General features: G+C 49.9%; 2 protein-coding genes across 3 annotated transcripts; both read left to right on the forward strand.

Moving 5' to 3' along the window:
* Positions 1-2,854: 2,854 nt before the first annotated feature.
* Positions 2,855-12,553, forward strand: LOC132479541 (sialic acid-binding Ig-like lectin 13). Its single transcript, XM_060083089.1, has 7 exons — positions 2,855-2,888; positions 2,955-3,335; positions 3,554-3,832; positions 4,033-4,080; positions 5,174-5,431; positions 5,676-5,814; positions 12,484-12,553. The coding sequence occupies exons 1-7, from the start codon at positions 2,855-2,857 to the stop codon at positions 12,551-12,553; spliced, it is 1,209 nt and encodes a 402-aa protein (XP_059939072.1).
* Positions 12,554-15,769: 3,216 nt separating this feature from the next.
* On the forward strand, positions 15,770-21,653 carry LOC132479712 (sialic acid-binding Ig-like lectin 10). Of its 2 annotated transcripts, XM_060083214.1 has the most exons (11): positions 15,770-15,827; positions 15,905-16,285; positions 16,433-16,717; positions 17,030-17,077; positions 17,167-17,430; positions 18,568-18,615; positions 18,729-18,986; positions 19,069-19,353; positions 19,666-19,759; positions 19,859-19,994; positions 21,405-21,653. In XM_060083214.1, the coding sequence occupies exons 1-11, from the start codon at positions 15,791-15,793 to the stop codon at positions 21,651-21,653; spliced, it is 2,085 nt and encodes a 694-aa protein (XP_059939197.1). In that variant the 5' UTR covers positions 15,770-15,790. The 2 variants fall into 2 exon arrangements, with proteins under 2 accessions (XP_059939197.1, XP_059939196.1); XM_060083213.1 differs by lacking the exon at positions 19,069-19,353 and having other exon boundaries at positions 15,791-15,827.
* The last annotated feature ends 6,132 nt before the right edge of the window (positions 21,654-27,785 follow it).

Raw genomic sequence — 27,785 nt, forward strand, 5'->3', positions numbered from 1 at the left:
CACTACTCCGCCCAGGGCTCTCTTCTCCCCCTCGGTGAATGTGTCCATGTGTCCACCTCCGGAGACAACTCTACGATCTTCTCAACCCCTGTCTTCCCAGCCCAGACCTGCCCGTGTATACTGCTCTTGGCGATGGCTAGTTGTTAACTAAAATATTCCTTATGTAATGTATGTAATTACTTATATATTTTATTTATTGATTTTGGGGGCGATGGATCTTCGTTGCTGAGACGAGCAGGGACTCAAACAGATACTTGCATGCCATAGTTCACAGCAGCAAGATTCACAGCAGTGGTGGAACCAACCCCAGCGTCCAGCAACTGAATGGATGAACCAAATGTGGTAACACATACAGTCGGATATCATTCAGCCTTTCAAAGAAACACGTGCCATTCTGACACACGCTACAGCACCAGTGACTCTTGAAAACAGTATGCTACCTGAAAGAAGCCAGACACAAAAGGACAAATATCGTTTGATTTCTGCTTATATGAGCTTCCTACAAGGCCAATTCATCGAAACAGAAAGTAGAATGGTGTTGCTTGCAGCTAGGGGATGGGGGTGGTGAGAAGTTATTGTGTGACTGCAGCAGAGTTTCTGTTTGGGATGATGAGAACATGCTGGAAATAGAGTGAGGATGGTTGCACTAATGCTGTGAATGTACTTAGTGCCATTAAATTGTACCGTATACAGTGTTTAAAATGGCGTTTTGTTTCATGGCGATTTTAGAAACGAGAAGTACTTCTGCTTCTCTGGGGATGTCGTTATGCAGACAAGAATTTTTCAAATAAATAAATAAAATTAGAGCATGTCAGCTATTGACAGGTTTGGAGGAAAATCACACAAGGACAGGAGCACGTGACATACTGGCGTGGGGAGGCAAAGGGATTGGGGAGAAGATGGGATGCTGCAGACCCCGTGCAAGGCGACTGCAGGCCAGTGCAGGATTCTGGAAGCCTTTGAGGAGAGAGGACCTATGATTAGACCCTCCTTTAGGTAGGATCCTAAGGCTGTGGTGTTCCGAATCAGCCAGAGTGGGTCCAGGGCAGCAAGAAAGAGATGTGGTAGGACACTGCTGGGTACTCCAGGCAGGAGGTGATGGTGCAATGGCCCAAGGAGGTCGTGTAGATAGAGAGGACATATTTTGAATATATTGTGAAGGTCAAGCTAACAGAGTTTTCTAATGGATGTGGTAGGTGAGGGGACACGAGGATCAAATATGATGCAGAAATGTATGCAGAGAGCTGGATATGAAAGTCTGGGGATCAGAGGAGGGGTCCAGGGTGGAGACCTTAAATTGTATAGTTAGTGTAAGATGACAATCGATGCGGTTAAAAAAAGTGGGTGGGGTGGGATGATAAGAGGATGATACTTGGCTTCTCTGGTGGCGCAGTGGTTGAGAGTCCGCCTGCCGATGCAGGGGACACGGGTTCGTGCCCCGGTCCGGGAAGATCCCACGTGCCGCGGAGCGGCTGGGCCCGTGAGGCATGGCCGCTGAGCCTGCGCGTCTGGAGCCTGTGCTCCGCAACGGGAGAGGCCACAACAGTGAGAGGCCCGCGTACCGCAAAAAAAAAAAAAAAAAAAAAAGAGTATGATACTTCCTCAAAAACTTAAATCTAGAATTAACATATGATCCTGACTTTCACTTCTGGATATCGCTCAAAGAGAACTGAGAGCAGGGACTCCAGGAGATATTTGCACACTCGTGTTCCTAGTAGCATTATTCACTATTAGCCAAATGATGGAAGCAACCCAACGGCCCCTCAACAGATGAAGGGATAAGCAAAACCATGGAATATTATTCAGCCTGAAAGAGGAGGGAATTTCTGACACTTGCTACCACATGGATGAACTTTGAGGACATTATGGTAAGTTCAACAACCTAGTGAAAAAAAGACAGACACTCCATGTTTCCACTTACATGGGGTAGCCAAAGTAGTCAAATTCCTCGAGATGGAAAATAGAACTGTGGTTGCCAGGAGCTGGCAGGGAGAAGGAATAAGGATTGGTTGTTTTATAGGTACAGAATTTCAAGGTTTTCAACTTGAAAAGAGTTATTTTTTTTACTAGAATAAAAAAAATCATACTCATGAAAAGAAAATACCCAGTATGCTACCAGGACACATGGCGATCTCACCAGTGATGCAGCTCTAAAGCCCGACAGTGCTGCCTGTTTGGGGAGGAAGTGATGGGACCGGGTGGGAGCATCTCCTGGGCAGGGACCAGGCCAGCCGTATCCCTTCTGGTCTCCAGGTCAGCAGCCCAAGATGCTCAGTGTTGGGTGAAGGAGTGAATGGATGATTGGCTGCTGCCTTCACGTCACCCAGGAGCCCCTTCTTGTCTTCTGCCCCAGACGCTCACACAGACCCTAAAGAGCCCTACATCTTGCAGGACCGACCACCCGAGGGTCTAGGTGAGGCTGTGACCCTCCAGGTCAAGACAGGAGCTGAGCGGCTCCCTGGTGTAGACAGCGGTGCTCAGACGGGAGGACCTTAGGGTGCTCACCGTGTCCTACGCCTCCGTGTCCTCAGAGGCTCTGGCGCTGGAAGGACCCACCCGAGATGGGGGGCAGGACAGGGGTCTCCTCCTTGCCTGCTCCTCTCCGGGCAGGTCTCCGGGGTCTCTGGACCGAGGGCTGTCCGTCCGCTCTGTGCGGTGGGGGTGTGGGGTGTGGGGTGGGGGGTGGGGGGGGTGCGGGGCGGGGATGAGCTCCGGCTCTGCACTTCCTCTTCTGTGAACAGCTGGGTCTCGAGTTCCTCCCCGCTTCCCGTGGGTCTCCCCGCAGCCTTCCCTCCCTCTCTCCTCCCCCTTCTCTTTTCACACACAGGACGCCCAGAAGCCCTCCGTCTCAGAGATGCTGCCGCTGCTGCTGTCCCTGCTGTGGGCAGGTGGGTGGGCTGCAGGGAGAGGGGTGGGCGGGGCAGGGGCTGCGGCTGATCCTCGTTCCCCCGCAGGGTCCCTGGCTCAGGACTGGAGTTACCGGCTGGAGGTGCAGGAGTCCGTGACGGTGCAGGAGGGCCTGTGTGTCCACGTGCCCTGCTCCTTCTACTACCCCCGGAGATACTGGGAGAAGTCTGTTCCAGCTCACGGCTACTGGTTCCAGGAAGGGGCCGATGAGAAGCTGGATGCCCCTGTGGCCACAAACAACCCAGATCGTAAAGTTCAGGAAGAGACCCAAGGCCGATTCCACCTCCTAGGGGACCGTGGAGACAACAGTTGCTCCCTGGACATCAGAGACGCCAGGAGGAGGGATGAAGGTTCATATTTTTTTCGTGTGGAAAGAGGAAGAATGTTATGGAGTTATAAGATTAACCAGCTCTCCTTGCATGTGACGGGTAAGGATGGTGTCAAGGAGAGGACACACAGACACAGGGGACCTGAGGGCCCCCAGGGCAGGGTTGGGAGGGGACCCCCTGTCTTATCATCCTGGGAGGGGCCCAAGGGGACCTAGGAGGACAGGACGCTGTGGCTGGCCTGGGGCAGAGACAGCTCTGAGGGGCACACTCGGGGTCCCCCCCTCCAGGGCCTGGGTTTGTTTCTCTCTCCTCTTCAGCTCTGACACAGACACCCGACATCCATGTCCAGGGGCCCCTAGAATCTGGCCGCCCCAGGAATATCACCTGTGCAGTGCCATGGGGCTGTGAGAGGGGGACACCCCACACCTTCTCCTGGATCGGGGTTGCCCTCACTTCCCTGCACCCCAAGAGCCGCCATTCCTCAGTGCTCACCCTCACCCTGGGGCCCCAGGACCATGGCACCAACCTCACCTGTCGAGTGACCTTCCCCGGAGCTGGCGTGAGCACCGAGAGCACCATCAGGCTCAACGTGTCCTGTGAGCGCGGGGCCTGGACGCGGGGTCCCTGAGGGCGGAGGGCGTTGGGGAGGGGAGGCCTGGGCGGGATACTTGGGGACTCTTCTTGGAGGCAAGCTGAGGTCAAGATGAGGAGAATGCTGAGCCCCCCCCCCATGGTGTCATGTTACTCATGACACGTCATCATACTGCAGGAAGACATTTATTTCTTTCTGTTCCAGATGCTCCACAGAACCTGGACATTCGTGTCTTCCGGGGAAATAGCACAGGTGCGAGAGTACCTGGGTGGAATGGAGGTCAGATGCAGGGATGTTGTGAAGATGGAAGGAATCAAGCCCATCACTCCTCATCCCCTCTCTGCTCCTACGTCTGCCCTCCGCCCCCCAACCCTGTCCCCTGGCAGGACGCACTCTAGGACCACTGTGGATTCCTAGTGACAACTCCCTGTCACCTCCGCTTGCTCCCTCCCTTCCCACCTCTTCTCCCTCCTCACTTTCCCGTGACATCCTTTCCCTGATCCCCTGCCACCTCCCTGTCTCCGTCTCTCCCACAAGGAGACTGAGTTCCCAAGCTGGGTACCAGGCTTCTGGCTGATTTCTGCAGGATTCCAAGGGGAAGTTCATCTACCCCGGGGTTTCCAATCCTACCTCTGCCCTGAAGACTCTCACAAACCTCTGTCCTGAGTGCCCTCCACTGCCCCTGCAAGGGACCCTCCGATATGAGTAATCCGAGCCTAAATCTCGGAAATTCCCTTAGACTCTGGGTCTCACCCAATCGTCCCCAGGCCTCGGTGAGTTTTGCAAAGTTGACCTCCTGAAAATGACTCACGTCATCCCCCTCATCCATCCCCATGACCGCAGCTCCAACTCAGGCCTCCATCCTCTCTCTGGCCTGGACCCGGAGCAGCCTCCCCTCGGGCCTATCAGCCTCTAGTCTTGGCCCTGTCCAGCCTGCAAGGATTGGGACCCCAAAGGGATCTCTGCATGCCCCAGATCTGACCCTATGACTTCCTTGCTCGGAACCCTCCCGTGGCTCCCTGGGGCCCTCACCGCCTGTGTGCAGGCCTCCAAGCGTCCAGACCCACGTGTGCCAGTGCCCTGCACAGTTTCACACATCAAGGGCCACCTCCTGGGATGTTCTCTCCCAGGCCTAGATATGGCCGACTCTTCCTCAAGCGTCCACATCCCCCCGTCCTGGGATCATCAAGTTGCCTCTCCTTCCCCCACCTCACCTCATCGACTGCCCCCCTTCCTTGGCCTTGCCCGCAGTGCTTGTCTCAGAGCCGCTGTTCCTGTGTCTGGGAGGACAGAGGGAGAGAAGGGCCTCTCAGCCTTGCCTTTCTAGCTCTCTCTGTCTCCCTAGTCCCAGAGATCCTGGGCAATGCCACCACCCTTCGAGTCGTGGAGGGCCAGTCCCTGCGCCTGGTCTGTGCTGTCGACAGCAACCCACCCACCAGGATAAGCTGGGCCCGTGGGTCTCTGACACTGAGCCCCTCACAGCCTTTGGATCCCGGGGTCCTGGAGCTGCCCCAGGTGGTCTTAGGGGATGGAGGAGAATTAACCTGCCAAGCTCAGCACCTGAGGGGCTCCCTCCATGTCTCCCTGAGCCTAGTTGTACAGGGTGAGTATAAGTAAGGATGCCTGAGTTCTGAGCTAGGGCGGGAAGCAGGGTTAAGGTGTGCACTGACAGGGGCTTCCCTGGTGGTCCAGTGGTTAAGACTCCATGCTTCCAATGCAGAGGACGTGGGTTTGATCCCTGATCGCAGAACTAAAATCCCATATGGCAAGCAGCGCCATAAAACATGGTGTGGACTTACAGAAACTCACACGTAACATCCACCTTCCTCTCTCTTTTCGCCCTCCAGGTACCTCCTCTTCCGTCCCCCAAGACTCTGGGGAGCAGAGAGAGGGCTCCTGGCCCCTAGTCCTCACCTTGCTCAGGGGGGCCCTGATGGGGGCTGGTTTCCTTCTCACCTATGGCCTCACCTGGATCTACTATACCAGGTGAGAAGCCCTTCTTAAGGTGTCCCTGATTTGGGGACACCTCCATCTTGTCCTTTCCAGAGTAAACCTTCCACGAAACTGGTCCCTTGTTTCAGAACTGTGTTTCCCTTACAGGTGCAGAAACTCCCCAGGGGATGGGGTTGAGAGGTGACTGAGTCCCCTTCCTCACGGTGGTGCTGCAGAGGTCTATGAACAAGGAGGTCCCGGATGACTTGGCCCTGCTTCCTTTCCAGAAATAACATCTCTTCACATCTGGTCTCCAGGTTTCTTCCTGATAGTTCTACATGAGTTGTTGTGAGGGCAAGGAGGAAATAGATATTTTTATGATTAAATTGAACTGTGCTCCATGTAATATTTTTTCTTCTATGTGCTTACCTGAGCATGGTTTTGATATGCCCATAGCGCGACCCATAATATATTGTTATAAATCCCATAATACAGTGTTTTTTAAAGTTAATTTTAAAGAGATTTTTTAATTAGAAAAATTAACTCTTTTATATTTATCCACATATGAACCATTTCAATTGGTCTTCATCCCTTTGTTGTAAAAATAAAATCCCCTAAGGAAAAGTAAAAATAAGAGGAATTCCCTGTGGAAAGAACGTATTTAGAAAATGGACCTGGTGTGGCTAACAGGTACCCCAAATAAAATGGAGCCAGGCAATCATGACGGACCTAGGGTTCAGTCACATACTCTGAGTTCTTAGGAAAACCACAAACAAAAACTATAAGGACTTCTGATTGTGCTAAGGATCCTACCTGAAAAACCCCTAAGGAGACGCTCCAATGACAGCCATCATTGGAAACTTCTGGTCAGGCTGCAATGACTTGTGGTCAGGCTGCAAGGGCCATCCAATCCCCTTTTACGAGTCTCTCAGCTGTGGCTTCTGTGGCTTGTGCTTTTAAAAACCCCTCACCCCTTCACCTCCAAGGAACGTACTCTTGGTTACAGCCAAAGGCTTCTTATCCCTGGTTTGCAAACCTTGCGAACAATAAAGCTGTCCTTTTGCATTAAGATAACGCTGCCTCTTTTCTCAGATTTATTTCCAATTTAAGATGATAGTATAGTTTCTCTATAGTATCATTTTCCTTTTCCCTGAAGATCTTTTCATATATTTTTGTGGTGTAGGTATGCTGGTGATGAATTCTCTCAGCCATTGTTTGTCAGGAAAAGTTTTCATGTCCATTAGCTTTGGAAGGATATTTTTTGTTGGATTAGGAATTCTAGGTTAAGTTTTTCCCCGTTCTGTTGTTTAAATTCTTTTGGCTTGCCTAGTTTCTTACGAGAATTCTGCCTTATTTTCATCTTTCTTTCTTTGTAGTTTATATTTTTCTCTAGCTGGTTTTAATATTTTCTCTTTTTCACTGGGTTTTAATAATTGAATGATATGTGCCTTAGCGTGTAAATGTGTGTGTGTGACAGAGAGAGAGAGACAGAGAGACAGAGATTATCCTACTTGGAGTGTGTTGAGTATCTTGAATCTGAAATTTTATATAGTGATCAAATTTCTAAAAATTGAAGCCAATGTTTATATATATATATATTTTTTCTATTCCCCTCTGGGTCTCCAATTTTACATATGTGATATTGCCCAATATTATCTCATTATCAGCTCTGAGCATCTGTTCACCATTTCCAACCTTTTTTCTCTATATTCTTCAGCTTGAATAGGATCTGATGCTACATCTTCAAGTTTACTGATTATTCTTCCACAATATTGACTCTGATGTTAGTCTCATTCGGTGAAATGCTCACTTCAGATAATGTATTTTCTTCTCTAGAAGTTAATTTCCTTGGTTTTTAACCTTGTGTTTCTTCTGTTATTATGTTAATGTTTTCCTTTACATCCTTGAGGATATGGATGATATTTGTAATCAATGTTTCAATGTTTTTGTCTGCTACGTCTGTCTCCTCCGTCATGTCTAAGCCTGATTCCGTTGAATGATTTTTCTCTTATTAAGTGTCACATGTTCCTACTTCTTTATGTGTCTAGTAATGTTTCACTGATGCTGAACATTGTCAATTTTATGTGGCTGATGACTTGGTCTTGTCTTTCTTTAAATAATACTGGTCTTTTTCTTGATGGCAGTTATTTGTATGTTGGGTCAATATTTTAAAGGTTCTTTAATTTTTATTGAAGTAGTGTTGATGTACAATACTGTGTTAGTTTCAGGTGTACTACATAGTGATCTGACATTTGCATACATTATGAACTGATCACCATGATAAGTCTAGTAACCATTTGTAACACAAAGCTATTAAAATATCATTGACCATTATTCCTCCTGGTGTATATTACATCCCTATGGCTTATTTATTTTATAACTGGTGATTTGCACTCCTTAATCCCCTTCACCTATTTTGCCCACCACCCCCTCCCGACTGACAACCACCCATTTGTTCTCTATATCTGTGAGTCTGTTTTCATTTTGTTTTGTTTGTTTGTGTGCGTTCTTTTTTTTAGATTCCACGTATGAGATCATATGGTATTTGCCTCTCTGTCTGACTTATTTCACTTAGCATAATACTCTCTAAATTCATCCATGTTGTCAAAAATGGCAAGATTTCATCTTTTATTATGTCTGAGTAATATCCTATATATTATATATTCATTCATCTATCATGGACAATTAGGTTGCTTTCATATCTTGAGAATTGTAAATAATGCTGCAATGAACATTGGTGTGCATATACCTATTATATATATATAAATTTATTCATTTATTTCTATTTATTTTTGGCTGCATTGGGTCTTTGTTGCTGTGCGCGGGCTTTCTCTGGTTGTGGCGAGCGGGGGCTACTCTTCGTTGCAGTGCACAGGCTTCTCATTGTGGTGGCTTCTCTTGTTGTGGAGCACGGGCTCTAGGTGCACAGGCTACAGTAGTTGTGGCACGTGGGCTCAGTAGCTGTGGCTCGCGGGCTCTAGAGCGCAGGCTCAGTAGTTGTGGTGCATAGACTTAGTTGCTCTGTGGCATGTGGGATCTTCCCAGACCAGGGCTCGAACCTGTGTCCCCTGTGTTGGCAGGCGGCTTCTCAACCACTGCGCCACCAGGGAAGCCCCCATATATCTTTTCAAATTAGTGTTTTTGTTTTCTTTGAGTAAATACCCAAAAGCGAAATTGCTGGATCATATGGCAATTCTATTTTTAATTTTTTGAGGAACCTCTGTACCGTTTTCCATAGTGGCTGCACCAATTTACAGTCCCACCAACGGTGCATGAGGGTTCCCTTTTATCCACATCCTCGCCGACACTTGTTATTTGTTGTCTTTTTTATTATAGCCATTCTGACATGTGTGAGGTGGTATCTCATTGTGGTTTTGATGTGCATTTCTCTGAAGATTAGCGATATTGAGCATCTTTTCTTGTGTCTGTTGGCCATCTGTTTGTCTTCTTTGGAAAAATGTCTATTCAGGCCCCCTGCCCATTTTTAGTCAGGTTGTTTGTTTGTTTGTTTGTTTTCGGTACATGGGCCTCTCACTGTTGTGGCCTCTCCCGTTGCGGAGCACAGGCTCCAGACGCTCAGGCCCAGCGGCCATGGCTCACGGGCCCAGCCACTCCACAGCATGTGGGATCTTCCCGGACCGGGGCACGAACCCGTGTCCCCTGCATCGGCAGGTGGACTCTCAACCACTGTGCCACCAGGGAAACCCTGGTTTTTTGATGTTGGGTTGCATGAGTGTTTTGTATATTTTGAATATTAACCCCTTATCGGATATACTGTTTGCAAATATTTTCTCCCATTTAGTAGGCTGTGTTTTTGTTTTGTTGATGGTTTCCTTCACTGTGCAAAAGCTTTTTAATTTTTTGTAGTTCCATTTATTTACTTTTGCTTTTGTCTCCCTTGCCTGAGGAGACAAAAAGATGTTAAGACCAATGTCAAAGAGCACACTGCCTATGTTTTCTTCTAAGAGTTTTATGGTTTCAGGTCTTACATTTGGTATGTCCAGTACAGCAGCCGGAACAGACTGAGACACCATAGGAACATTTTCTTATGAAAATGTTTCTTATGAAAATCACATGTTTGGTGTGCCTGGGTAGAAGTCATTTGAGAATGACACTGTGAGAGATATTGAGGTGTTTTAATTTTCAGGAAGGGTGGGTTTGCCGTGAGGGAAGCGGATGGTTGTGGTGACTTAGTGTTTGCTTTGATATGCTCTCCCCCGGCAGAGACTCAGTTGTACTGAGGTGCAGTGAAAAGAGCAGAATCATTATTTGTAGGTTCAGTGAGAATGAATGCAGCCTTTTTGGATGAGCAACATTTGCAAATGTGTCCAGAGCCTGAGAAATATTCCCTCAAGAGCTGCAGTTCTTCAGGACTCTGGACAGCAGAGATCCTGGTGACTGGGGCTCAAGGGTCAGTGTGTGCCGGGGAAATGGAGCGCCCTCTGGGGGCAGCATCCTGAACTGCAGCACAAGCGGTATGGGCGGGAACTGGGACAGGTGTATCTGAATGACACCAAGATGCTAGCCAGGGGGTGTTTAAGATACTCCCTTCCCCCCAACAAAGGCTCCTCAGCACCCTCAGGGCCTCAACTACAGCCAGACCCAGACTCTTCGTTCACCACTGGAATGCTTCCGTACATCTCCTTCATTCATCCTTCCTAATGAGTCCAGTCCCCAGACCCACACCCAGCCCCCTTCTAGGGCAGAATCCTGACCTACCTACCTACCTACCTCTCTTCCCCCTCCTCAGCTGCTCCCAGCCCATACCTACCCCCCCGCTCAATCTCACTTCCTCTCAATATCTATTTTTGCCCCCGTTGTGACCTCAGGGACAGACAAAGCAGGTGTTCAACATCTGTTGAATTAGAGAAGGAAACCAGAGGCTTGTAGAGTTTTTTTCTTAAGGAATAGGCTCAGAGAAAAATCTGAACATTCTTAGGCAGAGAAGACAGATAGGAGGATGACCGATAAAGATTCTCGTGGACTCAGGTAGCCCCTAGTCTGTGGTCTGGCCAAGGGTTGGGGTGGGGGGGAAGGGTGGCTTAGATGAGAAGGCAATTGCAAAGTGGGGACGTGCTCTGGTCACACTGAGAAAAGGTGGAAAGTTCAGAGGAGGTCAAAGAAATCACCAAAAATCTGGAAAAGTGTACGGGTGGGGAAATGTTGGGACAAGTTGGTTGTAAGGTCAGGAAAAGCATTTCAGAAGAGATGGCCTTTTAGGTGAGAACAGTGAAAAGGGGGGGGGCAGCCACGGGAGGAGCACTCCTGAAAGAGAGAACAGCTAGTGTCATGTTCTTGAGGCGGAAATGAATTTGGTAAATGTGAGAAACAGAGTGGGGAGCGCCAGCGGGAATGCAGAAGTAAAGTGAAGTGGGTTCAAAGTGAGTTTGTAGGGGTCATTGGGGGTTACCTCAGGTCAAGTTCTATAGGTTATGGTGATTAGTTTGGATTTTCTCCTAAATATAATAAGATGCCATTGAAATGTTTGGGCAAGAGGGTGACTTGATCTGATCTATATTTTAAAAATAACTCCGGTTGTTGTGTTGAAACTGCATTATGGAGGGAGCAAAAATAGAAGCAGGGAACTGTATTCAATAGCCTGGGATAAACCATCATGGAAAAGAGTCTGAAAAAGAATATCTATATATGTATCACTGACTCACTTTGCTGTACAGCAGACATTACCATAACAATGTAAGTCCACTATACTTCACTAAAATAATTTTTTTAAAAAAGAGGCAGGAAGAATCATCAATAGATTTTTGTCAAACAGATGAGTGGTGATGGTGACTAGGACCTGGACAGTCATTCTCAATCAAGGGTGATTTTATCAACAGGTGACAATGCCTGGAGACATTTTTAATTGTCACAACTGTGATGGGGGGAGGGAGGCAACTGGCATCTAGTGGGTGGAGGCCAGGAATGCTGCTCAACGTCCTACAAAGCTCAGGGCGGCTTCTACTCCCCAAGAATTATCTGACTCAAAATGTCACTAGTGCTGAGATTGCGAAATCTTGGACTAGGGTAATGAATGGTAGTGGGGGTGGGGATCAGTGGATAGATTTTTTTTAATATTTAAAAAGTTGAACTGACAGGTCTTGCAGGGACTGAGGCAAAGGAAGACATCAGAATGATGCTAGGATGTGGGCAGATGTTGGTGCCACAAAACAATAACATTTAGACAACTGAAAAGGAGAGGGTTTGAGATGAGAAATAAGAGCGCTGCATGAAAATTTAGACACTAAGTTTGCGATGCCCGTTATGTATTCCTGAGTACATGTTAGGTAGACAGGAAAGGATTGAAAAATGTAATTTATGAGTCATCAGCATGTTTCTTTATTGTTGTTGTTGTGTGTCTTGTGATCATTTATTTTAGTTTGTAGTTTAACTCCATTTTGAAGCAACTATAGAGACTCACAGGAGGTTGCAGAGAAATGTACAGCGATGTCTCGTGCATTCCAGTTACCCCCAGTGTTAAAATCTTACACAACTGTAGGACAATATGAAAATCAAAAAATTGATATTGGTAGTACAATTCTGATTACCAATTTCAAAGTGTGGGCCCGGGGGGGAAGCTCCCCACACCACCAGGCAATTCTGCACTCTAGCTGGGCATCCTACAACTCAACGCAACTCTGACGCCACCTACCTGGAGATAGTGTCCGATCCCACAGGTTAAGGGCTCAGTCCCATAAGACTGCCCCCCGCCCCCCGCCGCTTCAGGTGCCAGTCACAAGTCCATGTTGCCACTTGTGCTTCTGACTGGTGGAGTATAGATCGGAGGTTCTCATGACCCATTCCTTGGGTTCAATTCATTTGCTAGAGTGGCACACGGAACTCAGAGAAACAGTCTACTGCTGAGATTACTGGCTTATCATAAAAGGATATAACTCAGGAACAGCCAGATGGAAATGATGCATAGGACAAAGTATGGGGAAAGGGCTTGGGGCTTCCATGCCCTCTCTTTGGGGAGGTGCACCACTCTCCCCAAATCTTCACATGTTCTCCAACCTGGAAAGACTCTGAACCCCATACTTTTGGTTTTTATGGAGGCTTCCTTCCATAGGCATGTCTGATTAAATCATTGGCCATGGGCGACTGACTCAATCTCTGGCCCCTCACCCCTTCTGGGAGGTCAGGGATTGCCTGTGCTGTGCGCCACAACTACTGAGCCCGCGCTCTAGAGCCTGCGAGCCACAACTACTGAAGCCCGCGTGCCTAGCGCCTGTGCTCTGCAACAAGAGAAGCCACCACAATGAGAAGCCCGTGCATCGCAACAAAGAGTAGCCCCCACTCACCGCAATTAGAGAAAGCCCTTGTGCAAACGAAGACCCAATGCAGCCAGAAATTAAATAAATGAATAAATAAATAAATTTATAAAAAGAAAAAAGAAGGAAGGGGTGACTGAGCACACCAAATGCTGCTGAGCAGGCGGCATCCAAATGAGATGAGAATAGAAATTACCTCTGGGTTTTAGCCATTTGAGATCTTTGGTGATCCTGACAAGAAGAGTTTGAGGGATGTAGGGTTGGAGGCAAGATTGGACTAGGGTGAGCAGGATGGACAGTAAACAAAGGGCAGTTCCTGTGACCTGAAGAACTTCTCCTGTGAAGAGAAGAGCGAGCCCTCAGGGATTCCGGGAAAGCGGAGGAGGGGACTGATGGCCTAAGGACCACCTCCAGGAGCCTTTTGGCATCTGCCTCCAGAAGGGGGTGGGTTGGTCCACAAGTGGGGTTACTGAAGGGTCCCCTGGCTCCACTCTGTTTCCACCTCTCCCTGGCCGCTTGGCTGTAGATATAAAGCTGCCCAACTGACCTCACCTGGTACGGGAGACCTCCTCACCTCCACATCTCAGGGATCAGCTCTGAGCTTTGAAGGCATATCTAACCCTGAGGGTGGCCCACATTCGTCTGTGGGGCGTGTGAGACCTCTGGGTTGGCCTGGAGGAGCTGGGGAGTCACGGATTGGTCTCCTTCAGCCCCAGGGTAGCAGACGGTCCTCTCTCCCTTTGCTGTCTGATGGAGTAGCATGGAATAGTGTGGAGAAACCCACAGAAGGCCTGAGATGTTGCCACTCTCCTAGTTCCTACTCCCATTAGCCCCCTAGAGGCATGGAGATGCTCCAAGGCAGAGGTGAGGCTGGATCTAAGCTTTGGGGGTGGGGAGCCTCAGTTCTCAGCTCCTTCAGGGCAAGCCCTCAGCAGGGCCCAGGCACCCTTCCCTCCCTCTCACTCCTCCCTCTGAGAGGCCCTTCCTCTGTGAACTTGATGGAAGGAAGGGTGTGATGTCCCTGGATGCAAGGGCTCCCCAGGGAGAAGGGAAACTGCTTCCCCCAGAGAAAGCCCAGGTTGGGCAGTGGGGACCCGGGAGCAGAGTGAAGAGGAGGGTGGGTGTCACGGGTTGAATTTCACTCCCTCTGCCCTCAAGTTCATATGTTGAAGTCTTAACCCCCAGTATCTCAGAATGTATGTTTGTAGATAGAGTCTTTAAAGAGGTAATTCAGTTGAAATGAGGTCATAGGGCAGAGTCCCAGTCCAGTATGACTGGTGTCCTTAGGAAGTACACATACACACACAGGGAAGACCAGCTGAAGACTGGAGGAGAAGACGGCCATCTCCAAGTCAAGGAAAGAGACCTCGGAAGAAACAAACCCTGCTGACACGTTGATCTTGAACTTGTAGCCTCCAGAACTGTGAGGAAATACATTTCTGTTGTTTAAGCCACTCATTCTGTGCTCTTTTATTATGGCAGCCTGAGCAGACTAATACAGTGGATTCGAGGACAGGGATAGTTACATGTCACTTCCTCTGGGAAGCCCCTCTTGACTTTGCCAGGAAGTAGTGACCACCCTTTCCCCAGGGCCCAGCATGAATATGTATCCCAGCATGTGGGGGGTGGGCAGGGCATTTATGAACACTTCAGTGCTCTTCTTCTGTTTCTAAGGATCTTCGTTTACCAAGCTGGCTTCCCTTGAGGTCAAACACTGTCTCATTTACTTATGTGTGTCCCCCTCCGCCATATACAGCACGACACCTGCCACACACAAGCTTCCAGAGCATGGAAGTCGTATAGGCAAACACAGTGTCTCCACGTGACCAAAACACAGAGTCATTTCAAGATGAGGGGAACAACAGTCCACATCTGGGGGAGTTTAACTGACTCACTCCACAAATCCCATGCCCCTGACATTGCCTAAGTCTTCCACCATCAGCATCACCCCTGGGTGTCTGTGTTCTTATCACATCAGGTGTTACAAATGTGTGTCGTCCAACTGTGTGACAGGGAAGCAGACAAAGACCTTGGGGTGGGTGCTCCTGGGGAACCAGGAGTCAGTGAGCCCATCAGGGAGGGTGAAGGGGGAGGGACTGATACCAGCCTAGGGTTGCCAGATTTAGCCAATAAAAATGCAAAGGGCCCAGTTAAAGTTGAATTTCAGATCTCAACAACGAATGATTTGAGTAGAAGTATATCGCATGCAATCTCTGGGACATACTTATACTAAAAAAATTCATTATTTATCTGAAAGCCAGTTTTAACCGGGCATCCTGCCTTTTATCTGGCAAGACTAGCCCTGCACTCCCACTCCCACCCTCTGCCCCAGAAATCCACCCTGCCCAGCACCCATCACCGTCACCAGAGGCCCCTGTAAGGAGGACTTACTGGGGACTTTCACTTCTGCTTCCCTAACGGCTCAGGGTCCAACGGGAGAGCCCCCAGCTTCCACCCACCCAAAGCCAGGCCCCAAGTCTAGACACATGTCCTCCGCTCCCTCCCCTAGAGATGACTCGGGAAGTTGACCAGCTCAGGGACCCCAAACGCCAGGCGAGCCCCCCAGGAAAGAGTGAGTTCAAGTGGGCAAGGGCGGGGTGGGGAGAGTCCAGAAAAGGAAAATGAGTCGTGTGGGTCTCAGCATCAGAAGCTCATTTCATGCATCAGTCCACCAGGGCTCAGCTTCCGCCTCTGCCCTTGCCTAGGGCCAGTCACAGTGTCTGGGGAATGAGCGCGTCCCAGGGCAGGTCCAAGTGCCTGAGATGCTCCTGCCACTGCTCTTAGCCGTGCTGTGGGCCGGTGAGTGAACGAGGTGGGGGGCCAGGAGGGGCCCGGGACTGGGGTTGCAGCTTGAGCCTCTCTCTGTCTCCCCATAGGGTCATGGGCTCAGCATCCAGCTTTCCAGCTGCAGGTGCAGGAGTTGGTGAGGGTGCAGGAAGGCCTGTGCGTGGTCGTGCCCTGCTCCGTCTCCTATCCCGTGATAGGTTGGATTCCCTCCACCCCAGCTTACGGCTTCTGGTTCAAAGACCCGACCGACACAGACAGTGGTCTGCCAGTGGCCACAAACAAGCCGGGTCAAGGCGTGCAAACACACACCCGAGGCCGATTCCAGCTCCTTGGCAACGCCACACAGAATTGCTCTTTGCTCATCAGAGATGTACACATGGAGGACAGTGCATCGTACTTCTTTCGGTTGGAGAGAGGCCATTACGTCCGATACAATTTCATGGAATACAAGTTCCGTCTGGAGGTGACAGGTATGGAACTGGCTCGAGCTGGAATGGGGTGGGACCCCCCTCCCCCCTTCTCCTACTGGGGAGGGGCTATGGGGAACGGACCATGGGGGACCCCCGGGAGTACCCCCATCAGGGTCTAGCATCCCACCCTCTCTCCCTGCATCCCAGCCCTGACTCAGAAGCCAGAGATCTACATCCCAGAGACTCTGAAGCCTGGGCACCAGGTGACGCTCATCTGTATGTTTGACTGGACCTTTGAGGAATGTCCAGCCCCTACTCTCTCCTGGAGGGGGGCCACCGTCTCCTCCCACAAGGCCAGACCAAGAACTTCCTACCTCTCAGCCCTCACCTTCACACCCAGACCCCAGGACCACGGCACTAAGCTCACCTGTCGAGTGGACGTCTCCAGAAAGGGACTGAGCACAGAGAACACCGTCCTACTGAGCGTGGCCTGTGAGTTTGGTGGCGGGAAGGACATCAGGGCACGGGGGACGCGGAGGTGGCGAGAGGCAGCCGGGCAATGACGGTCAGCTCTCTGTGGATTCGTGGGGAGGAAGGCGTGGTGGAGTCTAGCGACGCTTGCCTCGACCCAGGGAGGGGGAATGGGGATGCCGTCTGGACCTGTGTCCATAAGCGCATCTTGGGCACTCATTTGTCACTTGTCTTCCCGGAGGATAGTCACACTTCCTTCTCCCCAAGGGGGTTCTCTCTGGCGGTGGGGAATCTCTCATTCCTCCCCAAAGCCAGCTCCCAATCCTGTTACAGATGCCCCCAAAGACCTGGTTATCAGCACTTCCCAGACCAATGTATCAGGTACTGAGGGCCACTTGGGGGCGTCAGGAGGGCGGGGGAGTGGTGTTCCCCCTTGCAGTCCTTCTCTTGCACGCTCTCTCTCTCTGCAGACCTGGAGCCGCAGGGAAACAGCCCCCATCTGCAAGTCCAGAAAGGCCAGTTCCTGCGGCTGCTCTGTACAGCTGACAGCATGCCGCTTGCCACACTGAGCTGGGCCCTGCAGGACAGAGTCCTCTCTTGGTCCCATCCCTCGGGCTCCAGAACCCTGGAGCTGGTACTGCCCCGGGTGAAGGCTGAGGATGCGGGTCGCTACACCTGCCAAGCTGAAAACAGGCTTGGCTCTCAGAGCCGCAGCCTGGAACTCTCGGTGCTGTGTGAGTGTGACCAGCAGGGGCCTGGTTTGGGGGGGGGTGCGGGGAGGAGGGAGGGGGCTGAGGGCAGGGTCCCAGAGCTCTAAGGGGACCCGGAACCCCAGGCCTATGGGGCCAGGGATTCTGCTTCCAGCTCCGACTGTGGTGGGCGCGGGGGCGGGGGATTTCCCCACACCACCAAGCAATTCTCCAACATCAGTGGCATGTGCTACAATTCAACTCAATTCTGACGCTATCTACCCGGAGATAGCGTCAGATCCCACAGGTGAAGGGATCAGTTTCTGGAAACGGGCCCCGCCCCCGCTTCAGCCACCAGTCACAAGTCCAGGTTGTCACCTGTGCTTCTGAACGGCCAACGATAGATTGGAGGTTCCCATGACCTCCTCCTTGGGTTCAGTTAATTTGCTAGAGCTGCTCAGAGAAATAGTTTACTCACCTGATTACCGGTTTATGATAAAAGAATATAACTCAGGAACAGCCAGAGGGAAGCGATGCATAGGGCAAGGTATGGGGAAGGGGCATCTAACTTCCATGTCCTCTTCCTGGGCACAGCTCTCCCCAAATCTCCCAAGTGTTCACCAACCTGGAAGCTCTCCAAACCCCATTTTGTGGGGGGTGGTATGGAGTCCTCGTTACATAGGCACGGTTGCTTAAATCATTGGCCATTGGTGACTGAACTCACCCTCCAGCCCCCTTTCCCTTCCGCAGAGGTCAGGGGGGTGGGACTGAAAGTTCTAACCCTCTAAGCTGTGGTTGGTTGCCCTGGCAACAAGCCCTCACCCTTGGGCCCTTCTAAAAGTGACTTCATTAACATAAACTCAGGAGTGGTGGAAAGGGGTTTGTTATAAATAACAAGGCACATTTATCACGCTTACCTACCATTCAGGAGATCCAAGGGTGTTAGAAGCTCTGTGCCAGGAATAGGGACAAAGATCAAATACCTGTTTCGGTTATAAATCACAATATCTTAGGGACCTACCCTTCTTACTGGTCTATTCCCTTGGGTCATTCATCTGAGAATCACTCAGTGGGTGATTCAGCCCCCCTCCCCCTCCCAGCCCTTCACCCCCAGGGGCGTTCACTTTGCCCAGAAGGAAAGCCCTGGCGTGTTGAGAGTCAAGTACCCTGTCTCTCTTGCAGATGCCCCAGAGAACCTGAAAGTGATGGTCTCCCAAGGAAATAGGACAGGTAGGAAAGGGGATCAGAGGAACCAAACCGGGGGCCCAGACGTCTGGAATGTCAGCAGGAAGAGGGTCCCTGTGCCCTCAGCTGTTCATCCATCCTGCCTCTTCCCTCCCTAGTCCTGGAAAACTTCAGAAATGGCACATCTCTTCCGGTCCTGGAAGGCCAAAGCCTGCGTCTGCTCTGTGTCGCTCACAGCAACCCCCCAGCCCGGCTGAGCTGGGCCCGAGGGGGACAGACTCTGAGCCCCTCCCAGCCCTCAGATCCTGGGGTCCTGGAGCTGCCTCAGATACAAACAGAGCATGAAGGAGAATTCACCTGCCGAGCTCAGAACCCCCTGGGCTCCCAAAATACCTCTCTGAGCCTCTCCGTGGTCTGTGAGTGCGGGGACCCCTGGGGGCAGGACCCCTGGGCCCAGGGGAGGGGAGAGGCACCGCTGACCCTCCTCCCTCTGTGCAGACCCCCCGCAGCTGCTGGGGCCCTCCTGCTCCCAGGAGGAGGAGGGTCTGCACTGCGACTGTTCCTCCCGAGCTCAGCCGGCCCCCTCCCTGCGCTGGCGGCTGGGGGAGGGGCTGCTGGAGGGGAATTTCAGCAGCGCCTCCTTCAAGGTCACCTCCAGCTCGGCTGGGCCCTGGGCCAACAGCTCCCTGAGCCTCCGCGAGGGGCTCAGCTCTGGCCTCAGACTCAGCTGCGAGGCCCTGAACGGCCACGGGGCCCAGAGCGCCACTGTCCTGCTGCTGCCAGGTCAGGGGCCAACTGGACGCCCCCTGGAGGCGGGGGCTGAGAGCGACAGCGACAGGGTCTTGTGGTTGGGTCAGGAGCTGGGGAGCGGGGACACGGGGGCGCCTGTGGCTGGGGATGCGGAGGGGGAAATTAAATCGGAAAGCCTGACACTTGGGCCTGGGGTGTAGCAGTTTCCAAGAAGTCGATGGGAAGGGGCTCTAGGTAAAAACCTCTGGAATGGGAGCCGGAAGCCTGAGCGCCTAGTGGCGCGTGGACGTGAGGACCCACGGGGATGGGAAGGGCTCAGAGATGGCTGGCCGTTTCCTCGTGCAGATGAGAAGGGATTCGCCTCCAAAGCGTTCTCCAGCGGAATATTTCTAGGAATTGGCCTCATGACCCTCCTTTGCCTCTGCCTCATCCTGATCATGTGAGTTAGCAGGACCAGCGATGGAGGGAGAGTGGGATCTGGGACCCGTGGAAAGGGAGGCGGGGCCAGGGCGCACACCAAGGCGGGGTGTTCCCTCAGCGTGAGGGCTCTGAGGAAGAAGTGGACCCAAGCAGAGGTTCCGGCCCCGGCCCCGGGAGAGACTCCGAGGTCCAGGGTCTCTCGGAGGAGCACGCTCCTGGATTACATCAACGTGGTCCCTAAAACTGGCCCCCTGGTGAGTGGTCCCAACCAGCTGTCTCTTCTTGCCCTTCTCTGACTCCTGTATACCCTCCTCCCCAGCCCCGCCCTCACCCTTTGCCGGAGAGACATCGCAGTGGAAAAGCCCCGGGTGCTGGATTCAAGTCCCGATTCTGGCACTTAACCTCTATGAGACCTTGACCAAATCCCTCCCTCCACTGAGCCCCTATTGCTTCCTCCTTGAGAGTTGGTTTGAGGATTACAACACACGTTATTGCCTAATAGGTAGCAGCTATTCCATTATTACTACTACCAACGACATTACTAAGTAAAATTAATGATGTCACCAATGATTAATATCACTGAGAGACGGTATGTCCTAGTGATGATTAAGGGTAGGGCTCTGAAGTCAGCCTGCTTAGGTTCCTGTCCGCTTTCTTCACTGTGTGTTCTGGGATGAGTCACTTAACTTTTCTGTGCCTCGATTTCTTTAACTGTAAAATGGGGATAATAGTAGTGCCGACCACGTAGGCTCATTCTGGGTATTCAATATGCTCATTTTCTACTTGTAAAGCATTTAGAACAGTACCAGGCACCTAGTAAGTGTTGGGTAAGTGCTGGATATTTTCAGGAGAGAACATCTATATGCGGATGATTCCAAAATTTACATCTCCCAGACTCATCCCTGAACTCTAGACTCATAGCCAACTGTCTAGGCAGCATCTCCATGTGGATGTCTAATAGGCATCTCGAACTTAGCCTGTCCAGAACCAAACTCATGACTAAGCACCACTTAAAACCCTTCTCCTCCATCCTCTGCATCTCAGCAAATAGCACCACATTTGCCCAGCTGCTCAAGCCTAAAGACTTTAAGTCATTTCTTACTCCTCTCTTTTTTATCCCCCCCACAATCAATCCATCTGCAAATCTCCTCCCAAATCCATCCAAACCACTTCTCCCCCCTCGGTTGGATAGAGCTTAGGGACCAAGAAACAAAAAAGTGAAAAATGCCAATTTCAGATGGTCACATACACAGGATTCCGTGTATATAACACTCTCAAATGATGAGATTGTAGAGATAGAGGACAGGTTAGTAGTTGCGAGGGGTTCGGGATGGGAGGATGATGAGAAGGACAGCAGGAGGGAGATGTTTGTGGTGATGGAGCAGTTCTGTGTCTTGTGGTGATGGTTACACCAATCTATCTGCATTAGTTTGCTAGGGCGGCCATAGCAGAGAACCACAAGCTGGGAGGCTTAACCACAGACTTGTCTTTATTGTTTGTTCCTGTCCCGAGATGGAAGGCGAGCTCAGCAAAGGCAGGGTCTTTGTTTTACTGCCTGATGTAACCCCAGTTCCTCAGTCGGTGCCTAGCACGTGGTAGGAGCTCAAGTATTTGTTAAATGAATGAATGAATGAATGAATGAAGGATGGTCATTTTTCCCTTAGGCTCAGAAACAGAAAGCCAAACCAAGCAGTCCTTCCTGGGCCCCCCCGGAACCCAGAAAGAACCAGAAGGAGCTCCATCTTGTTTCCCACAATTGTCCAGGACCCAAATCATCCACTCAAGTCCCAGAATCAGGGAACAACCAGGAGGAGATCCATTATGCTGTCCTCAACTTCCCAGGCCTCAGACCATGGGACACCCAGAGGCCCAAGGATACTCACCCAGAGTATGCTGAAATCCAGTTCCACTGAGCATCTACTGGGCTGGAGGACTGGGATCCAGGCCAGGGAGAAAGGCAGAGCAATTGGGAAGAGGAGAACAGAGTGTGGTCTGTCTGTCTTTCTGTCTCCCTCTCTCTCTCATTTCATCGTCCAAGGATGGGATGATCCCATCCCAGATCCTAGCATTTTGGAACAGCTTGATGAATGTCTCCAGAGCGGCCTTCTCCAAATACACCATTCTAAGCAAGATAAAACTTTTCCTCTGACAAACCTAGGCACCACCCTGGCTGAATACTCACAGTCTCAGTTTCTCAATGGTGGGAGGGCCTTTAAAGATGATTAAGCGCTCATCTTTGCCAACCTCACAGGTCAAGTCTGGGTGGCTGCCTATTTTGCTGCCACCTGTGAGACAAGAGTGTGTTTTACATTTTAAATGGTTAAGGGGAAAATCAAAAGAAGGATGCTTTATGATGCATGGAAATGACTTGAGATTCAAATTTCAGTGTCCATAAAAATAAAACTTTATTGGAGTGCAGCCATGCCCATTTTTTTCTGTATCGCCTATGGCTGATTTCAGGCAGAGTGGAGTCGTTGCCCTGCTAAGCCTAAGATAGCTAGCCTTCGGTTTAGGAGAAGTCTGTGGAATTTTCATGTAATGTAAACTCACCCACTTATTTGTACAGAAGAGCAAACAGAAGCGGAGGTCCAGAGAGAGTTCAAGGGTAGCCAAGGTGACACTGACTAGCTCTGTGACTAGATGGAAGGTTTCTAGGGTGAGGACTTGTAGGGCGAGGAGACTTGAGTGGCAGTTTAATAGAGGGAGGAAATTAATATTTTTGCATATCTGCTATGTATCACATTGTGAGCCAACTGTGGTGTAAGATTTAAGAGTATCTCCATTGGGAAGATATCTGAGACTCAGAGAGGTGAATTAACTTATCTAAAGACACACAGGAGAAATCGGCAATATCAGGGGTCCCACCCATGGCTGACTCCAAAACCACTGCTCCCCCCGCTTTTTCATAATCCCTCCTGAAGTGGCGCTCTTGAGTGAAAAGGACTCAAAACTCAGGGCAGAACGTGAGGATGGTCAATCATCTCAGATATAAAGAGGGGCTAGCTGGTCACCTCATCTCAGCAGGAAGTTGTGGTCAGGCTGTGTCCATGAAGCTGGCCTCTGTTGATCTTTTTTTTTCCTTTCTAAGACCATGGTGGGGGAGTGGGGGTGGAGGGGATGTCTTTACTTCTTAGAAGGATAAATGCAATTAGATAAAGAGGGAAAGAAAAGAAAGAAAAAGATTTTGAGTTGGAATTTTCCAAGGGTTCCTTTATACAGATACTATCTCTATTATACAGTTGGGCAAACTGAGTCACGAAAAGGTTACAGACACATCCAAAGCCACGGGATTCGTAAGATTTGATTCCAGAGCCCAGGCTCTTGGTCATGACCTTATATTGGCCTCTTCGTGGCTTGTTGAGCAGAGGGGACCTGATAAGGAGGGGTGGCAGGTGCAGTATATGGAAAGGACAAAGGACTTGCACTTGTGTCCAGATTCTACTACTTACGAATCAGAATAAGTGTAGGCAAGTGACTTTCTTTCTCTGAGCCTCGATTTCCCCATGTATTAAAATGAAGGTAACACCCTTACTTGGAAGGCTGGTTATAATGATTGACTAAGAGAGTACAGATGAGGGGGGTGGGGCAGTATAGGGGTAGGAGATTAAGAGGTACAAACTCTTAGGTATAAAATAAGCTACAAGTACGTATTGTACAACACAGGGACTATAGCCAACATTTTACAGTAACTATAATGGAACATAACCTTAAAAATTTTTAAATTGTGAATCACTCTATTGTACACCTGTAATTTATGTAATTTATGTACATCAACTATACTTCAATAAAAACATGTTTTTTAAGAAAAAGAGAGAACACAGATGAAGGCACTTGATAAACTGTAAACTGTTACCCAGACTTTAAGTACGATGATCTTGAGTATCAAGTACGATGAGTTATGTATGGTGGGTGTCCTTCTTTGATTCGGAAGAATAGAGAAAGTTATCATCTTACATTTGTTTAATGGCAACTATAGTGTTTTAAATTTTCTCGGCTTGTGGAAGGTATTAACTGACTAGCCCAGTTGGCTGAGCCATGGAGCTCCAGTCTGCAGGTGGGATGCAAATAGCTTTGGAGAAGAAGGTAGCAAAAAAGAGTGCTGTGCTCACTGTGTCCTAAGCGCTCTCTGTTTTTCCTCCATAGTCACCCCCGGAGCCCGGATTTGGTAGTTACTGCTTATGATGATATTGTAAGGAGGCCCACGCTGACATGTTTTGCCTCCTAAACGTGCCAGTGCCTCTGTGTACTGAATACAATAAAACACTGAACTACCTGCAAGCACTGAAGTTGGCCACCAGAAGCCGGTATACCCAGAGTAATTGAATTCCAGACCCATGGAGTAGGATCAACCGATGCAACTGCTTCATTTTTTAAAACTTTTTTTAAAACATTGAGGTGTCGTTGATGTACAATATTGTATGTTTCAGGTGTCAACATAGTGATTCACAGATCTTAAAGGTTATACTCCGTTCATAGTTATTATACACTATCGGCTCTATTCCCTGTGTTGTAAACCATATTCTTAGAGTTTATTTAGTTTCTACATGGTAGTTGGTACAACTGCCGCATTGTATAGATGGGGCTTCGAGAGGGACAGGTTCACACAACGAAATAGCAGAAGTGATATTCAAACTCAGGTCCTACAAGGGATGACCACTGCAGTTCCTGAATTCCTTTTAATAAACTTAGAGGAGGCAGAATGCTGGAGGGGCCTCTGTTTCCTTCCCTCTGCCCCCAAATCCTGCCAAGCGACCCTTCAAAATTTGTTTGACCTGGGAAATGGCAAGATGATTTTGCTAGGACAACAGGTTTGACCAGGGGTCAGTAACTTTTTTTAAAAAATTTATTTATTTTTGGCTGCATTGGGTCTTCGTTGCTGTGCGTGGGCTTTCTCTAGTTGTAGCGAGCGGGGGCCACTCTTCTCTGCAGTGCACGGGCTTCTCATTGCCGTGGCTTCGCTTGTTGTGGAGCACGGGCTCTAGGTGCAGGGGCTTTAGTAGTTGTGGCGCATGGGCTTAGCTGCTCCGCGGCATGTGGGATCTTCCCGGACCAGAGCTCGAACCCTGCATTGGCAGGCGGATTCTTAACCACTGCGCCACCAGGGAAGCCCGTGGGGCGGGGGTGGTCGGTAACTTTGAAATACATGTGTTAAAGTCCTGACTTCTGAAATACCGACTTGGGACTTGGAGTGGGGGGTTGGGGGAGGAGGGTGTTGTTGTCCAGTCCTCTTGCGGAAAGGCAGGTGTGGATGGATAGACACAGCGACAATGACAACGGGCTTGGAGCCAGTAGACTCAGCTTGGCGATTCCGCATTGCCAGATGCTCTCTATAGCCATTTAATTGGAGGCTATGAATGCCAGGAGATATAACTAAAAAATAGGTCTACGTTTCTGATTTCTGACTCGATCGTGCTCTGTTAAAACTCTTTTTCTCATCTCCTAACAGTGTCTCATACCTTCTGTAACTGTCCAGTCAGCTCTGATTATTAAAACTCAGCCTGGTCTTGAATCTTCACCTCCAACTCCGTTTAAATCCCATCGCCTCCCCTCTCCATCCAGTGGAGGTTTTAAGCGGGGACTGGACTCCGTGGAGAAGGTAGGGAGACCAGTTGTCCCTGATACACACCCCATTTCCCAAAGTATTGGGGCCTAGAGGAGGGACACCATGTATGGGGACAAGTGACTCTTCACCTAACTGGCCACAGTAGTGGCCTCTTGTTGGTGGAAGCTGCTTCTCTGGCTAATCCTGGATGGCACTCTGAGTGGCAGGTGTCCAAACACTGGCTATGTTGTGGAGCAAAAATGTGAGGACTTGGGTGGATGGGTCTGATGAGGTTTCCTGGACTCTTCTGCTGCTGCTTTTTTTTTGGATGGTAGTCACCTTTAAAAAAATTTTTTTTAATTGAAGTATAGTTGGTTTACAATGTTATATTAGTTTCAGGTGTACAGCACAGTGATTCAGTTATATACATATATGGAAAAGAATATGAAAAAGAATATATATATGTATAACTGAGTCACTTGCTGTACAGCAGAAATTAAACACAGTAAGTCAACTATACTTTAATAAAAAATTTTTTTAAAAAGGCTTTCTAAAGACAATAAGAAAACTGAGTAACTAAACTTTTATGTGGAATGTATAAGGTAAAGTTCACCTAGTACTTCAAGTAAGCATGATTATAAATTATATACAACAAACTCCTCCAACGTATAGTATGATTCTGATGTGAAATTTTTGGTGCATTTTCAGTAAAGAACTGGTGAAAACCTTAAAAAAAAAAAAAAAAAGGTTATTATGACGAACAGGCAGCACAAGAGAATCTGGAGGGATGATAAAAATATGCTGGGGCTTCCCTGGTGGCGCAGTGGTTGAGAGTCCGCCTGCCGATGCAGGGGACACGGGCTCGTGCCCCGGTCCGGGAAGATCCCACGTGCCGCGGAGCGGCTGGGCCCGTGAGCCATGGCCGCTGAGCCTGCGCGTCCGGAGCCTGTGCTCCGCAACGGGAGAGGCCACAACAGTGAGAGGCACGCGTACCGCAAAAAAGAAAAACAAACAAACAAACAAAACGCTGGATCTTGTTTGTGGTGATGGTTACATGGCTCTATGCATTTGTCAAAACTCGGAACTGCACACCAAAAAGAGTGAGTTTTACTGTATTAAAAGATAAATAATACAGATGCAAAACACAGCACTTTTTAAAAGATTATGAGAATTTAAATGAGTTAATGCAAGTGAAAGTGTCTAAGTGATCTCCCTTTCTGGGGCTCTTCGACCTCCAGACTTCCACTGCCACTTGAGCAGACACTTCTAGCAAATCCCAGCTTCCAAGCAGTCTAAAAAGCATTCGTGACAGCCACATAAACCTAGGGGCACTCATTCCAGCACGAACCTCAGCCCACGAATCTCTCACGCCAGTAACTTCTTGCCAAGCATCCCGGACATTTTCTGGGGGTAGTGGGAAAACCCCAAGACTGGAAGGGCCCCTAAGTTGGAAGGGTTGAACGAGTGGGTAAGGCCCAAGGGAGAGAGCAGGGCCCCCAGGGATCTCCTGCAGGGGGGACGGAAGGTGGGGCTGGGTGTGGGTGTGGGGTGGGGACTTAAGGGAATCCTTGAGCCCTGTGGGCTGGGAAGGCCCTGAAGATCAAATCTTGGGACTTTGACAGTCCGAGTCCTGTAGCGGGCAGTGAAAGGAAGAGACTGGTCCTAAGACTGGTAAGGGGCAATGAGGCTCCCTAGTGGGCCAAGAAGACCCCTGTATGAGACTCCCCTCAGCCTGGAGACCCCTCTCCCCTCCAAGCTTCGCTCAGCATCGCTAGGCCTAGGCTGGGCCTCCCCGGACGCGGACGCTGCCACCGTGCCGGAGAGCAGACAAGGGACCCTGCTAAAGGCCGGGGCAAAATAGTCAGTTACAGCCCAGAGAAGGCGCGGAAAAGGAACAGCCAATCAGAGGGCGAGAGAGAGAGAGAGAGACTCGCGCTCAGAAACGTAGCCAATCAAAAACCGAGGATGCTAGCCCCACCCCCCCCGCCGGATTTGACGGACAGAGGGAGGAGACGCGGAAGCAACGTGAGTTTACCCGCCAATCAGAGCTGAAGATTACGTCTCGCGCTGTTTTACGTAACAAGGAGTGGGAGGAGCTCAAACCTATTGCTGCAGGCGTTCCCCAACAAATCGGAACCTTCGTTCCGTCCCGACGCAGGAATTGATTGGTCACTTTTCAGAACTTGCCTGTCAATCTTGAAAGCTGGGTAAAGGACATTTTCTTAGAGGCGCAAGAACACGCCTCCGCTCTCCCAGCTCGGGGAGGAGAGCCTTAAAGGGCTAGGTACATGGTAAGGGGCGAGGTCGGACCCTGACTGCAGAAACCGGAGGAACAGTAACAGAACAAAACCAGAAGTAGTGCCGTTACGCTGGAATTGAGTTTTATGTCGCAAAAAAACAGAGACTTAGCTTACTTTAGGTCAAGAGCTAGTGAGAAGCGGAACGAGGATTCGAACCCTTATTTCGGAGCCCTGTTCGACGTAAGCTTCCTAACCGGATATAT

This window comes from Mesoplodon densirostris, chromosome 19, assembly GCF_025265405.1.
Source record: "Mesoplodon densirostris isolate mMesDen1 chromosome 19, mMesDen1 primary haplotype, whole genome shotgun sequence".
Classification (NCBI taxonomy): domain Eukaryota; kingdom Metazoa; phylum Chordata; class Mammalia; order Artiodactyla; family Ziphiidae; genus Mesoplodon; species Mesoplodon densirostris.